The sequence below is a fragment of the Glandiceps talaboti genome, chromosome 11 (genome assembly GCF_964340395.1).
Source record: "Glandiceps talaboti chromosome 11, keGlaTala1.1, whole genome shotgun sequence".
NCBI lineage: Eukaryota > Metazoa > Hemichordata > Enteropneusta > Spengelidae > Glandiceps > Glandiceps talaboti.
In genome coordinates, this window is record NC_135559.1 from 886,905 (window position 1) to 900,919 (window position 14,015).

The 14,015-nt window shown below is 34.7% G+C and overlaps 1 protein-coding gene across 1 annotated transcript in view; it reads left to right on the forward strand.

Annotated features, from left to right (window-relative positions):
• Positions 1 to 3,363: 3,363 nt before the first annotated feature.
• LOC144442625 (alkaline ceramidase 3-like) overlaps positions 3,364 to 14,015 on the forward strand; it is a 44,443-nt gene continuing 33,791 nt past the window's right edge. The window contains exons 1-4 of the mRNA XM_078132005.1: positions 3,364 to 3,460; positions 8,254 to 8,364; positions 9,838 to 9,890; positions 11,677 to 11,729. Of these exons, the coding sequence (XP_077988131.1) occupies positions 3,364 to 3,460; positions 8,254 to 8,364; positions 9,838 to 9,890; positions 11,677 to 11,729 (314 nt within the window). The remainder of the gene's footprint in view (positions 3,461 to 8,253; positions 8,365 to 9,837; positions 9,891 to 11,676; positions 11,730 to 14,015) is intronic.

A 14,015-nucleotide genomic window follows, 5' to 3' on the forward strand; every position in this document is an offset into this window, starting at 1 on the left:
GATATTTTTAAAGTGGTATTTACCGTATATGTCTTATCAGTACAGGAGCCATCGAATAGATACAAAACACATCCACACACAGTAGGTTGAGTCCATAAGAAATCGTCTGGTGCCGTGGAACCGGAGTGTGCGCATTTATTAACTTCTCCTGGGTTGGACTCTTGCCATGACAGGCGAAGAACAATTATAAGTCGCGTGCGCTCAGGCTTGGTGTTGAAATCTTAAAATCTGACAACAAGTGGCGTATCGACATATATGCATGCAATATCCACTGACATTGGGTATTGTACACAAATAGTTTTACACTTGATATGGATGCTCTGAATATTTTAGTTAAGTATATACAGAAATTCTTTACCTTGATGTTATACATTAATTACATTCTATGATTGCATGAGCAATTCTTGGATCGAGGGATGGTCCGGGGCACTTGCTTTTGCACGAAATACCATTAAGACATTGTTTTACATTGAATTTCCATTGTTGCACGAAATACATTCTAGATTGGACTATGGTCGGGGAACATTCTATGGTTGCACGAGATACATTCTAGGAGTGAGTGATGGTCAGGAGCTAATTGCACACCTAATACATTTAATAATTATTTTTTACATTCTATGGTTGTATAAAATACATTCTAGGATCAAACCGTTTTCATCCTGCAAACTATACAGAGGAATTACATTCCTACCGACTTTTCACAAACTCTTTGAACTGTGTATTTCAATTATCGCCTACAACCATGGTTCCTTGAAAAGAAAATCTCACACCCCACAAGCCGGTTATCAACCTGGTCAGAGTAATTATTACTAGTACAGCATTCTGTATTCTAGAGACGTTACTTCATCAAGCATTGAAAGGCGTTACAGTAGCAAAGACTTTATGTGTAGCCTAGACATTCACAAAGCTTTTGATTCATTATGGTGGAATGGTCGATTTCACAATTGTACAACATGGGCGTAAATTCAAAACTTTGGAGGATCTTACAAAATATATGTTCTATGGACGAAATTGTCAAGTTGCCAGACACACGTGAATTTCCTATATTTCTGGGTGTACGACAGGGAAGCAATCTTGCAACAACCCTTTGTTGAACGAGAACAGTCACATGACAGTGGTGTCGGATGTTACATGGGTTTGCTATTTCTTGGTTCGCTTGCTTTAGCAGATGACATTTCAATATTGGCACCATCTCGGTCTACATGTTAGAAAATACTTAATATTGTATGCAACTACTGTTCAACATGCAGACTAAAACTCTCAACATCAAAATGTTGATTATTAGTTTTTTGGAGAAACAACAACTTGGAGAACGCGATTGCTCTAACCTGGAATCCATGCGGATTGGACTTTTTTACATTCATCTTTCAAATCACATGGCTTGACTTGATAATGACAATTTAGAATACTGCAGTTCAAACTCATGTAATTGGAAATAAGTACAAAATAGCTAGTTAGTAAAAATCAATATATGCTGCTTAGCTTAACTTACCCTGACTTGATCTTACTTACCTTTACTTGACTTTGCTAGAGTTTGACCTACCTTTACTTGACTTGACATTACTTGACTTTGCTTAACTCTTACTTGGGGGATTGTCGACTTGACATTTGACCTTACCTGACCTGACCTAGAGGGTGGGCAAGGGGCATTTTCGTTCTTCATAATCGGAACATTTTATTTTTCGTATTTGTAAAACATTGCAATAAAGTCTGTAAAATCATAATTCTGTAGTCGGCGTACTGTGTAATCAACTGTTTATTTTGACTGTAATCAGTAAAAGTACCACTTTTTTTCATACAGGTAAATGAAAACTACACACAATAATAATTGTACAATGTTAAAAGTATTCAATATGAACAACACTAAATGCGATCCAACACATGTTCGTCCAGGACTTTGCACATGCATCCCCCTTTTTCTGGGGGGGGGGGGGGGTCCAAGCCCACAAAGTCAAAATTTGTAATGGAAAGGAAAGAATGAATATTCCTCGAACTGGGGAATTTAGAGGTATTAATATTAACAGTACATGAAAGATAATCTGTTTAATTGGTAGTATCATTGGTAGGGGAGATTTGGAGTTTAAGGCAATTTTAGACTACCTTCACATCTTTAAAAGAAAATATCATCTCAAACTAGAATTGGGTGAAAATATTTAAGAAAAGTTTAATACCATTTATGACAGTAAAAAGGTTGTTGGCGCAACTGATTGTTGGTTGAATACATGAGTGACCGCTGGGGGTGAGGAAGTCCTTGGGGTTTTCCCCTGGCAGATGTTTTTTTTTGCTTCTATTAAGGCAATGTTTAGGTTATTGATAGCCTTTGAGGTAATATTTCCAAGCTTCGAAAAGCAAATATAAATGTAAGTTTTAAACGAGTTTTCCATGTCACATAAAATTGGCCCGTAACATTGGTATAGGGGCATTAATATTGCATGTTTATAAACTATCTATGAAGATTACCATTACGAAACCTTCAAGTTCACTTTTGCCCCAAATTGCAATATAAGTGAAGCATTGATTGTGAAACAGCCAAGCATTTACATGACATGTTCTGTAACTAGTGTGGTAGCTAGGTAATACATGTACATGTATATGTATAGTTATATTTGAACTAATAAGTAATATTAATGAATTCATGTAAGAAACAGGGACAAGAACAAATATTGACATGTACCACATTTCAGACAAGGCTATATGCCATTGTAGAAAAGGATTTTTTTCTTCGATCACAATCCAAAACACAATGACCCCCTATCCACAATTTTCAAAATAACATGACCCCCTACTGCCAATTTCAAAAAACAGGGTGACCCTCCCCCCCCCCCGGCCGCTGATCACAGTCACTTGTGAGCTTATATTCTATTCCAGGATGATAATCTATTCTAGTATTATGCTCATCATAGATTAGAATATTATCATCCTGGAATAGAATATTAGCTCACAAGTGACTGTGGTGTAATAATAGTATTTTCCGATGCAATTACCAGTTACGGTATTTTATGAATATTAGTAAATATGTAATAACGTTATAATTTAGTATTACGATCATCCTAGAATAAAAATATTAGCTCACAAGTGACTGTGAGGAGAATAGCTACAGTGTACTTGAAACACTTTACACCGTAAAAGTCAATGTAATTAGTCTTCACAAAATCATACATGCATAAATGAATCATCGATACCTCAGGGCAAATAAAGAAAGGAGAAGTAGAAAATGGACTTTAGAATGAATATCGTCTTTAATATATCAGGTTTCGGATCCTGTGCGACGCGACGATCCGGATATGTCATGACATGTTGACACTGCTAGGACGCCCTCGTTTGGCAGTTTTTGAAAAATATCTACAGTCATTTACCTGCAAGATGGCGCCAACTTTGGATGGTTACTGGGGTCGTCCTACATCAACTATCGATTGGTGTGAAGAAAATTATGATGTGACATATTATATTGCAGAATTTTGTAAGTGTTACTATTTTATACGCTATAATTATTTTGCGATCATGAACAGTGCACTCAATTAACCAGAATGAATGTGCAAGGACGCTATCCATTCGACGAAGTTGAAGGGGCCTTGGCCAAGTGAAGGGGCCGGGCATGGCAGTGCATACTAACGTTTCACTTTCATTTGATACACAACATTGTCATGGGCCGGCGAGTTTATGGTCGAGGTCGTTGAATACGATATTTAAAAGTAAACACAGTTGGGAATCAATACCACTGGCGTGTTACCGTGTGCCACCGCGATGCCAAGAATGTACTTGGAACCCCACTTGGAACACACATCCCATGCAACGGTGAATCAATGAATGTTTGCGGAAGAACCGTGTCAACTCTCAACTCTTCCGTGGTGTTTGATAATTTCGTATAGTTTCCAAACACTGTGAGACTAGACTGTGAATGTGTTAGTCTATCTGCTAGACCTCGGATGTTCTTCCGATACAATACGACACACGACCGAACATCGCTATCGAGGATGTCGGGCAAACCCTCACTGCGAACTTCGTACGCTATATAGTATCGAAAGAAAGCCCGAACGTCTAGCAGCAAGACCATGAATGTGTATGCTTTTCAGAACACGTACGACATGCACTCACGCTGAACACATCGTTGAAATGTTGAATCGTTTATTCAACTGCTCACACTTGTTCTAAACTAACATGCCATCACATTACGTAATCGACCGTTCCCCAGAGCTGCAGAGTTAAATGTTTAGGAGGCTAATGTCGTTTCCATGGCGACTGGGGTAATAATTTACAGGATGCCATGTTTGTTATCTCTGTATGTACTTTGTATGGGTGTCATGATTAATTCACACACTTATGAATAAACTATAATTTTTGAAGTTTATTACAATAATTATGTTGTACATAGTATACACACTATTATTTTATTTGACATGAAATAATGTAAAATAAAACATTATGTAGAGTCAAAAACAACATACAGAAACAACAAAAATAATAGATAATTATAAATATATATAAAACACTAAACTACAGTATTGCATACAATAATAAAGAATTAGAGAATTTTCCAAAACTGTTGGTGATAAAATCATCATTTGAACTCGTTATTCTTTTGAAATATTCGTATATATCCAGAGTCAATCAATAATGGACAGAAGTCTGAGAAGAGCACTGACCCATTCTAGGTACGATAACAAAATGGTTGATATAATAAATATACATTATGATGGTGACAGTGCATGTCTCATATATTCTGTGAAATACATCACCCTAGTGTGATACAACCAACCCCAATTATCTATGTCATGTACTGTTTGGCACAATTTATAAACACAGTTTACTTTTCATGCATGTTTATTTGAATTTTCAAATGTGGTTTAAGACGTAGCCCTGGGTCCAACTAGATTTAGGGTCAACACGGATGTATCTGAACTTACACATACACATTATCATACACATATACACATGCACGTACACATACACATACACATATACACATATACATACACATAATAAATGCCGTCCGGGTCAATACATGCTGACCGTAGGAGGCGTGTATTGCCCGAATGGCATTTGTTTTGTACTCCGGGTATTTAGTTTCATGGTGTACACATACACATACACATACACATACACATACAGATACATTTTGTACACACGTGTGCATACATTGTAGACCTGCCAATGGAGAGTTATACACAACACACAAATCAACAGAGAAACTGGGGTGATACTATAGATGAGGTTTACATGTGTTTACAAAGATGTGTTCACCTGTTAACCAGAGACTTGACTTGGTGTTGTTATCTCCAGAAGCTCTCTGTGTCGTGATAAGTATTATATACAATGTACATGTACGTGACTTGTGTATTATTATGCATGTATTTAGCATATAGATTTGGCTATCTATAGTCCCAAATGAGACTGAAGTCAGATACAATGTAGCCAAGTCTCTGGGCTATCATTTGTCTTGGAATTTCCTGTGTTGAATTAAATTAAAATTACACTTGTTTCTATGATCACGTATATATACACATAAAAAATGTACACATACACGTACACGTACACACATACACATACACATACACATACACATACACATACACATACACATACACATACACATACACTTATACATACACATACATTTTGTACACACATGTACATAGACCTGCCAATGCTATATGAAGAGTTCATACACAATGTACACATCAACAAAGAAACTGGGGTGATACTATAGATGTAGTTTATATGTGTTATTAAGATGTGTTCACCTATTAACCAGAGACTTGGTGTTGTTATCTCCAGAAGCTCTCTGTGTCGTGATAAGTATTATATACATGTACATGACTATTGTATTGTTAATATTGCATGTATTTAGCATATAATATCATTTATCTTGGTAGTATGAATTTCCTATGTTGAATTAAATTTTGCATTATTAATGACTATTAAATGGAAAGTACAGTCATATAATTCAAAACAGGTAGAGAGTTCATTAAAATCATTAACTAGGTCAGACTCACTTGACAGGTGGACCTGATCCACTCAGCAAATATTTATTCATGATATTGCAAGGAAGAACATTTTCTCATTTCGCATGAAACATGATTTTTCCCTTGCTTTTTGAAGTAGACTCTACCATAATTAAAACTGGAGAGGCTTGATGAAGATACATGGAACTCAGTGATTACAATAATGGAGCTATTTTTTAATTATGATAGCTAAGGGTTGTCAGTGACCAAATGGTTAAACCATTTGCCTCGTACCACTGTGGTTGGGGTTCAAACCCATTCAGAGTTTGTTTAAATTTACCACGATGTATAAAGTACATGTAAGTAAGAAGGGTGTCGTTTAGTTTGACTCTACCCATAGACCCTATGCTCTACCCAACACAACGCAGGTTTTCTCCTGCATTAACACTGAACCCATGATGGATGGCCCTCACTAGATTCTAGGGAGACACTGTTTATATACTGAAAGAACTATCCAGTATAAAGAAAGATTATTTATTATAGCAATGCCAAATCACCAGAGTTACACACAAAATTTGAAATTAAAGTGGACATCAATGAATGCCAAATGGGTATTTCTTTTGGATTTTCAATTATTAAGACTAACTATGTTTTCCTTCTGTTAAAAAACACTGTCGTGAATTACATTTATTGATTCATATTTTGTGTTATACGTTGTTATTGTTAATATTGTTGCCGTTTCTAATGAACTCATTATATAGTCATACGTCATACATAATCAACCAATCAACATGCAGCCCGACGATAAGACAGACAATCAAATCAAAGTTTCTTGTGTGATGTAAGTTTCAGTTACAAGTTGGAATGCGCGTGCATTCTTATGTAAGTTTCAGTTACAATTTGGAACACACGTGCTTATATAAAAAGATCAGAGTTCACAGAGTTCCCAGTGTATCCTACTACTTGCTTGTATCGTCATTTCTATTACTGCTGTTTTCCGAACCCCTTTTCTATTGTGAGTCATCCTCAAACACATCGTTTGTTGGGGTTATAGTGGACCAGCATCTGTCTTGGAAACAACAAATAGTAGCCGTCAAGGCCAAAATAAGTAAATTAACAGGTCTGGAATATTTCTACAGTTGCTTCACGTTGTACCTCAATACTTATCATGTTATATAATGCCATTGCTTTCCCACACATCAATTTAGATTGGACGTATTTACTTATTTGTTGTTGTTGTTGTTGTTGTTGTTGGTGTTGGTGGTGGTGGTGAAGCGTGGCAAGTTCTACTGTGCCTTCATTAACTTTTCCAAGGCTTTCGACACTTTTAAGCGTAAACTATTGTGGTATGTTATTTTAAAGAGTGGTAAAATATTTAAGATACTTCATGTTCAATTCCAGTCACCTGACCCCACTTAGCTTTTCACTGCCGACCCTAAATTTTTTTAAATGTATTCGAAAGACAAAATAATAAAATCGCAAAAATTGTGAAGTCTCACAAGAAATAGTGGATGCAGAAACTGCCAGCAACTAACTTTTGTGAAAAGACATGTCATGTATAATTGTGTCATGCATAATGTCTATAATTACAGTTTGTATTAATATTTTTTTTTTTTTAAATTCAAAAAATATATATCGGTAGTTGTTTAATACCCCAGTTATTTTTTATTTATTTATTTATTTATTCAGGTAAACCAACGGGCATAAAGCCCATTTATAGGCACCCATTTACACTTGTCACCCAAGAAGTCCAGTGAGGGCCATCCCTCATGGGTTCAGTGTTAATGCAGGAGGAAACCGGAGTACCCGGGGAAAACCTGCGTTGTTCGGTAGAGTCAAACTGAACGACACTCTTCTTACTTATAGCGTGGTAAATTTAATCGAACCCTGAAAGGGGTTCGAACCCCGACCGCAGTGGTAAGAGGCAAGCGGTTTAACCACTTGGCCACCGACAACCCAGTTACAGCTAGTGTAGGTTCAGTGTGCCCTCTAGCAATAGCCAAATTTTGTTGTTGTAAGTCAAAATGAGAAAACCTAGGATTTCTTGTGAGTCACCACATAGTAAGAGATGGGGGAACACCAAATTTTGGTGCATCACTAGAAATTGTGTGCGTCAGTGGTGCATCAAATTGGCTTAGAGGGCACACTGTGTAGGTTTTTAATAATGAACATTCTCACAAGCTAGAACACATACAATGTATTTCTGCTGAAGCAACAGATATTCCTCTGGTAGCAAGGTTTGGATGTAAAGAGGGCTGTGGTTTATGACGATAAATATGGAATTAAAATATCTCAATTTAAAACTTTACAGGGAATACAGTGAGCAACTTGGCAATGATAGTACCACCTTTGGTTGGAGCTGTACATGCTGCATTAGATGGTTTGGAGAGAAGATATGTTCTTATACATCTATCACTCTTAGGTAAGATAAACACCTACAAAGTCCTAAAAAGTCCTAGAATTTCAAACTGGTTGTTGGAAATCATTGAAAAAATCTACATTTATGCCTGGAGATTCCATAAAGTGTTACAATATGTTTGAAAAATTGACATTAGGTAAGTGTGAATACTCATGACAAATGTCTGAAATAATTCCAATAGTAGTATAGTTTATATGTACATGTAGTATGAACTTAATAATGTAAGTACTGTGAATTTCAAATCTCAGGAACCAGAACATATTTAATGAATCAAATACTTGGGTTACTATATTGTATGTGTAGTAAGTATGAACCTTATGGTCCTTCTATAAATACTACAGAATATACATGTACATATTAAAACTCAGGAAACAGAACATATTTAATGAATCAATGAATTGGGTGACTATAGTGTATGTGTAGTAAGAACCTTATGGTCCTTCTATAAATACAACAGAATATACATGTACATGTACATGTACATTGTACATATCAAAACTCGGGAAACAGAACATATGAAATGAAATGAAAGGGGTTACTAAATGTACTATAGTGTAGTGTACAAATGTTTGTGAAGTATGAACTTTACAGCACTTTGTCTTTATAAATACTACAAAAATATTATATCAGATCTCAGGAAACAACATATGAAATGAATCAACGAATGAAGTTACATACTATATTGTAAAAATGTATGTGTAGTATGTACTTTACTTACTATAGTGTTCATAGTACACTAACACATGTACATGTAGCAGGAATTTCCTTGATATTATGTCATTTCATACAGATACATTATGTATATAAATTATATTGTCCTTGTATCATAGATAAGTTATATTGCAATACCAGTTTTAAGTTCAGTGGATTGCAAGTGATGGTTAAGTATGCTTCATTTTAAGCAGAATACCTAAAATAAAAAAATATGGAGCACAAATATCAAAATTGATTGAACTCAGCTTGTGTGACCCTTTAATAAGAAACGGAACATAGATGTATGATGTGAATGAATGGTGTTACTATAGTAGATGTATTGTTTATTTATTTATTTATTTATTTATTCAACACTACACAAAACCAGCAATGGAAGCTGTATTAAGGTTGCCATACACATCAAATGAGGGGTGTACATTCACAGGAAGAGAAGGGATGGAATTGATTGATTGAATTCTATGTACATGTACATTTTAATGCAACATAAATAAATTGGATCATTCGACTCACATTTCAAGCATCACAGTACCAGTGACATAGACACAGATTGTGGCGGCATAGAACAACCATGTATATAATCCATATTTTCTGTTCAAAGACAACAACTTGGTTTGTGTATGATTGTGGAAGTAACAGACAAATTATATTTGCTGGGTTGTTCTATTAATGACACATTTTACATACCTGGATACAAAAAAAATTGAATCTTTGATTTGTTGCATGATTCTAAATTGTACTATGTTTTTTCTCTCTTTTTTGCAGCTGTTGGCATTGGATCTTGGTTCTTTCACATGACACTCCTTTATGAAATGCAGGTAAATATTAACCAAATTCAGGGTAGTGTTTTGTATTCAAAGGTAGCCTAGGGGTACAACTATAAAATGTGTACCCTCAGATATATTATAGTTACAGGAGATCAGGAAAAATGAATGAAATGATCTGTTTGTTAAATAAAGCCTAGAAAAAGTTGTTTGGTTCCGTTTTACCCGACCCCACCTAGTTTTTCACTGCCGACCCTAACCTTTTGTTATTTTTTCGAGAAAAAAATAATAAAATCACAAAATTTTGGAAGTCTCATGAGAAAATGTGGATGCGAAAACTGATATCTTGGCTTTCATGATTTGGCCAGGTAACATTTTTTTTTTTTTTTAGACCTAACCCTGATGAAGGTTGTGAATAGTCAAAATGTTGGTTGTTTTATTAAAGAGACTGTTTGTAATTTAGACCTGGTTGTCCCATCTTGAATTCATCACATTATTCACCAATGTTTTAACTATCCACATATACACCAGGGTTCTGTCTAGAGTGATATTAGCCGGCTTTCACCAGCTAATCTCCAGCCACTCTATGTAGACCTAACCCTGATGAAGGCTATCTGTGAAGAGTCAAAATGTTGGTTATTTTATTATGTCTGTTTATTAGAACTGATTGTCATGTCTTGAATTGATCACATTATTTGATAATAATACCTAGGTATATGTACAGTATAATTGTAGATGTATGTGTCTGTTTAGATCAGTAATAAATATATAAATTCATGATTGCAATTTTGGCAGTGATAAATAGGTATGTGTATTACTATAGATGGAAATGATACCTATATATGTATATTACTATAGATGTATGAGTCTGTTCAGATCAGTAAATAATAGATAAATTCATTGCAATTTTGTCAACAGTATTGAAAGTCTGAAATTATTACTTTTGATGTATTCGTGTAAATGCTCTATGATTAGACATAGATATCAATTTCACCATATTATTATTAGCACAAAGTGCTATATTAGTACTACCTGTACATTGGAGTGATATAGATATAGCTGTAGAAAGGAGTGCAAAAGTAATGAGTAAAACAGTCCTGATAAATAAATACAATCCGACGTTTCAAAGTAAATATTCTTTGACACGTGTTTACCTTTGTCAAAGTAAAGTACATGTATTATGTCAACATCATGCCCTCACAAGTGAACGTACCCACACCATGGACAACAGCAACAATCAATTCTCAATTGCTCTTTCATCCATTTATGAATATTCAATATATATTTTAACACCTTATCTCGGATTATGCTCATATCACTGGAGATACCAAGTCCTACCTGAAGTTAGAATCTCTCACAGTTCTCAGAGCTTCGCATCGCTAAAAGGGCTTTGGCTTGAGCATCGTCAAAATTTTGGTAAAGAGTGCCAACCCATAGATTAGGCTTAAAAAATTAATTGTTTGATTCCGATTACCCGACCACACCTAGTTTTTCACTGCTGACCCTAACTTTTTTTTTTACATACATGTATTTGAGAAACTTAAGAGGACAATATAAAACTGTTCTTCTAATCTGTAATGGCTGTACATCTGATAGGAAGAAATAAATAACACAGACCATGTGAAAGACACATAACTACCTGAACTAGAGACTCACAACTGAAAATAAAATAAAATAAAATAAAATAAAAAACCTACCTACCCCACCTATTCTAAAATTGAGTGTAATCGGAACCGCACAATATTTTTTTAGTAGACCACAACCCTTACGTGAAAATATGATTAAAACATTCATATTCACAAAATAATTACCATTTTATCCCTTTTCTCTTCTCTTATAGTTGTTAGATGAACTTCCTATGATCTGGGGAACCTGTGTCATGGTATATTGTATGTAAGTCATGATATTGAAGTTTATCATTTAAAATATACATTGTTTGAATTATGAAAATGAATATGGACTTCTCATTCGACACTTTAAGCCACCCAAGAATTGACTTTGGTCATTTGAACTGTCTCTGTATACAAGCTGACTTCATAGGAAGGATAAATTTTTCAGTAAATTGTAATATCTTGTGGTAGCTACATGTATAAAAAAACAAACATGCAACTTGTAAGTTATGTCAGTGGTTTTCCTATTGTGTGTGAATATCTTGTGATAGCAACATGTACATGTAATGACTATGTTTGTTTTTTCTATTGTGTGTGAATATCTTGTGATAGCAACATGTACATGTTAGGTTATGTCAGTGGTTTTTCTATTGTTTGTGAAAGAGTTACATGACATCCAACAATACAGGTATACAGTTGTCTGAATAACAAAAGAAATGAAAATAGCATGTATTTACAGCCTAGGAAGTAACCAGTAAATTACTAGCATTGACAGGTGATGAATGATCCAATATATGTATAGGGGAATTTCTGTAAATACCTGTATTCAGCAGGTGACATATTTTAAATTTACTGGCATTTAAAAGGTGAAATTTCAACTTTAGCTGCATTTGACAGACAAATTTTGAAGCCCACTTGCATATTGACTATTTTCATGATAATGGGGAATCTCTTTATTTGCATTGATATGAACATTGCCATTCAACATCATTGATGATTATTTTTGTTTAACAGATAAACATGACATTTGTCACTGTGAATGTTGACAAGAAGTCTAGTTTGATATATATTATTTTACTTTGCTCCTAAGTTTTACATTTTAGGAGCATTTTGTGTGCAAAATTTAAAATTCAGGAGCAAATTTATCCTGAAGAATCTTTAAGCTTGTTCAAAGAGTTAACTTCCTCTAGGGTGATTTATACCAGTATGTATGTCCCAGACTCAGACTGAGTGTGTAAGCTCAGTGTTAAAAGTTCATAAATTTACCAAAGTTTTCCTGTCATTTTATGGACAAAGGACACTGGCCAAGAATAATAACTAAGTACATGTACAAAAAACATGTACGTGTACCATCATACCTTTCTGAAATAATAACAATACCATTCACCAACACAACACAACACACCACAACACAACGCAACGCAGCACAGCACAGCACAACACAACACAACACAACACAACACAACACAGCACAAGGACCAAATTTCACATTTTGAAATCCCATTCTTGATTCTTCAGAATATACTGTATTTTTAGTTTTATGAAGTATAACTATAAGTGTAAATATGAATTTCATTGAAAGAGATGTACTGAAAACACAGCTAATGTAATATTGACTTAAACATTATATGTACAAAGCACTTTCATTAATGCTGTGCTCCCATTCAACTAATTACAATGTACTGTGTCCATTTCAAATGTGGCATTAAAAATGTACAAGAGAACCAAGTCTGTCGAAATTAATCTAAATAAATTATCTCTTTTGTCTGTTTAAGATTACTTTGCTCTTCAATTAAATTCATAGCAAGTCATTAGTGAAACAGGATATAATTATAAAAATGAGACCTCATGAAATACAACCAACAATAGACATGAATTTACAAGTGGAACTTGTTGCTAACAGGGAAAGTAAGTAAATAAATTGGATTAACATTACATTTGGCACAGCATGTTGGAAGTACAGAGACTTGCATTACACACCACCGTTTGATATGAACAGTTTTATGGCCCCTTTATGTGTACATGAAATGCCAGGGGAACTGGAATTTGTTTGTGAACATGATTATTATGTAAAGAGACCATAAAACTGTTCATATCAAACCATGAAATGTAATACATGTTGCTGTACATGTACTTGCCAAGTGTCGTTAATCTAATTCATTTATTTACTTTCCCTGTTCGTAACAAATTCTGCTTGTAAATGCTTGTCTGTCACTGGTTGTAAATGATGTCTGGGGTATATATGTTTGTATATGAAATATGACCTTATAAAATATTTGATATCTGCAGTGTCAGTTTGTTTAGTAATTTGACCTCATGACATATAGACATATAGCCTTAAGAGAACATATGCCAGATCAAAGTCTGTTCTATTTTTCTGTTTCATATGAAAAATAACACATTACAAGAGTTACTGAAACATGTATATAATGTAGAATGTATTAGGTAAACTGAGTGATTGATTCAATGACTCTCTGCTGGGGTTAGCTGAAGTCAGAGTCTCTGCTAGGGTTACCTGGAGTCAGAGAGTCTGATGGGGTTACCTGGAGTCAGAGAGTCTCAGATGGGG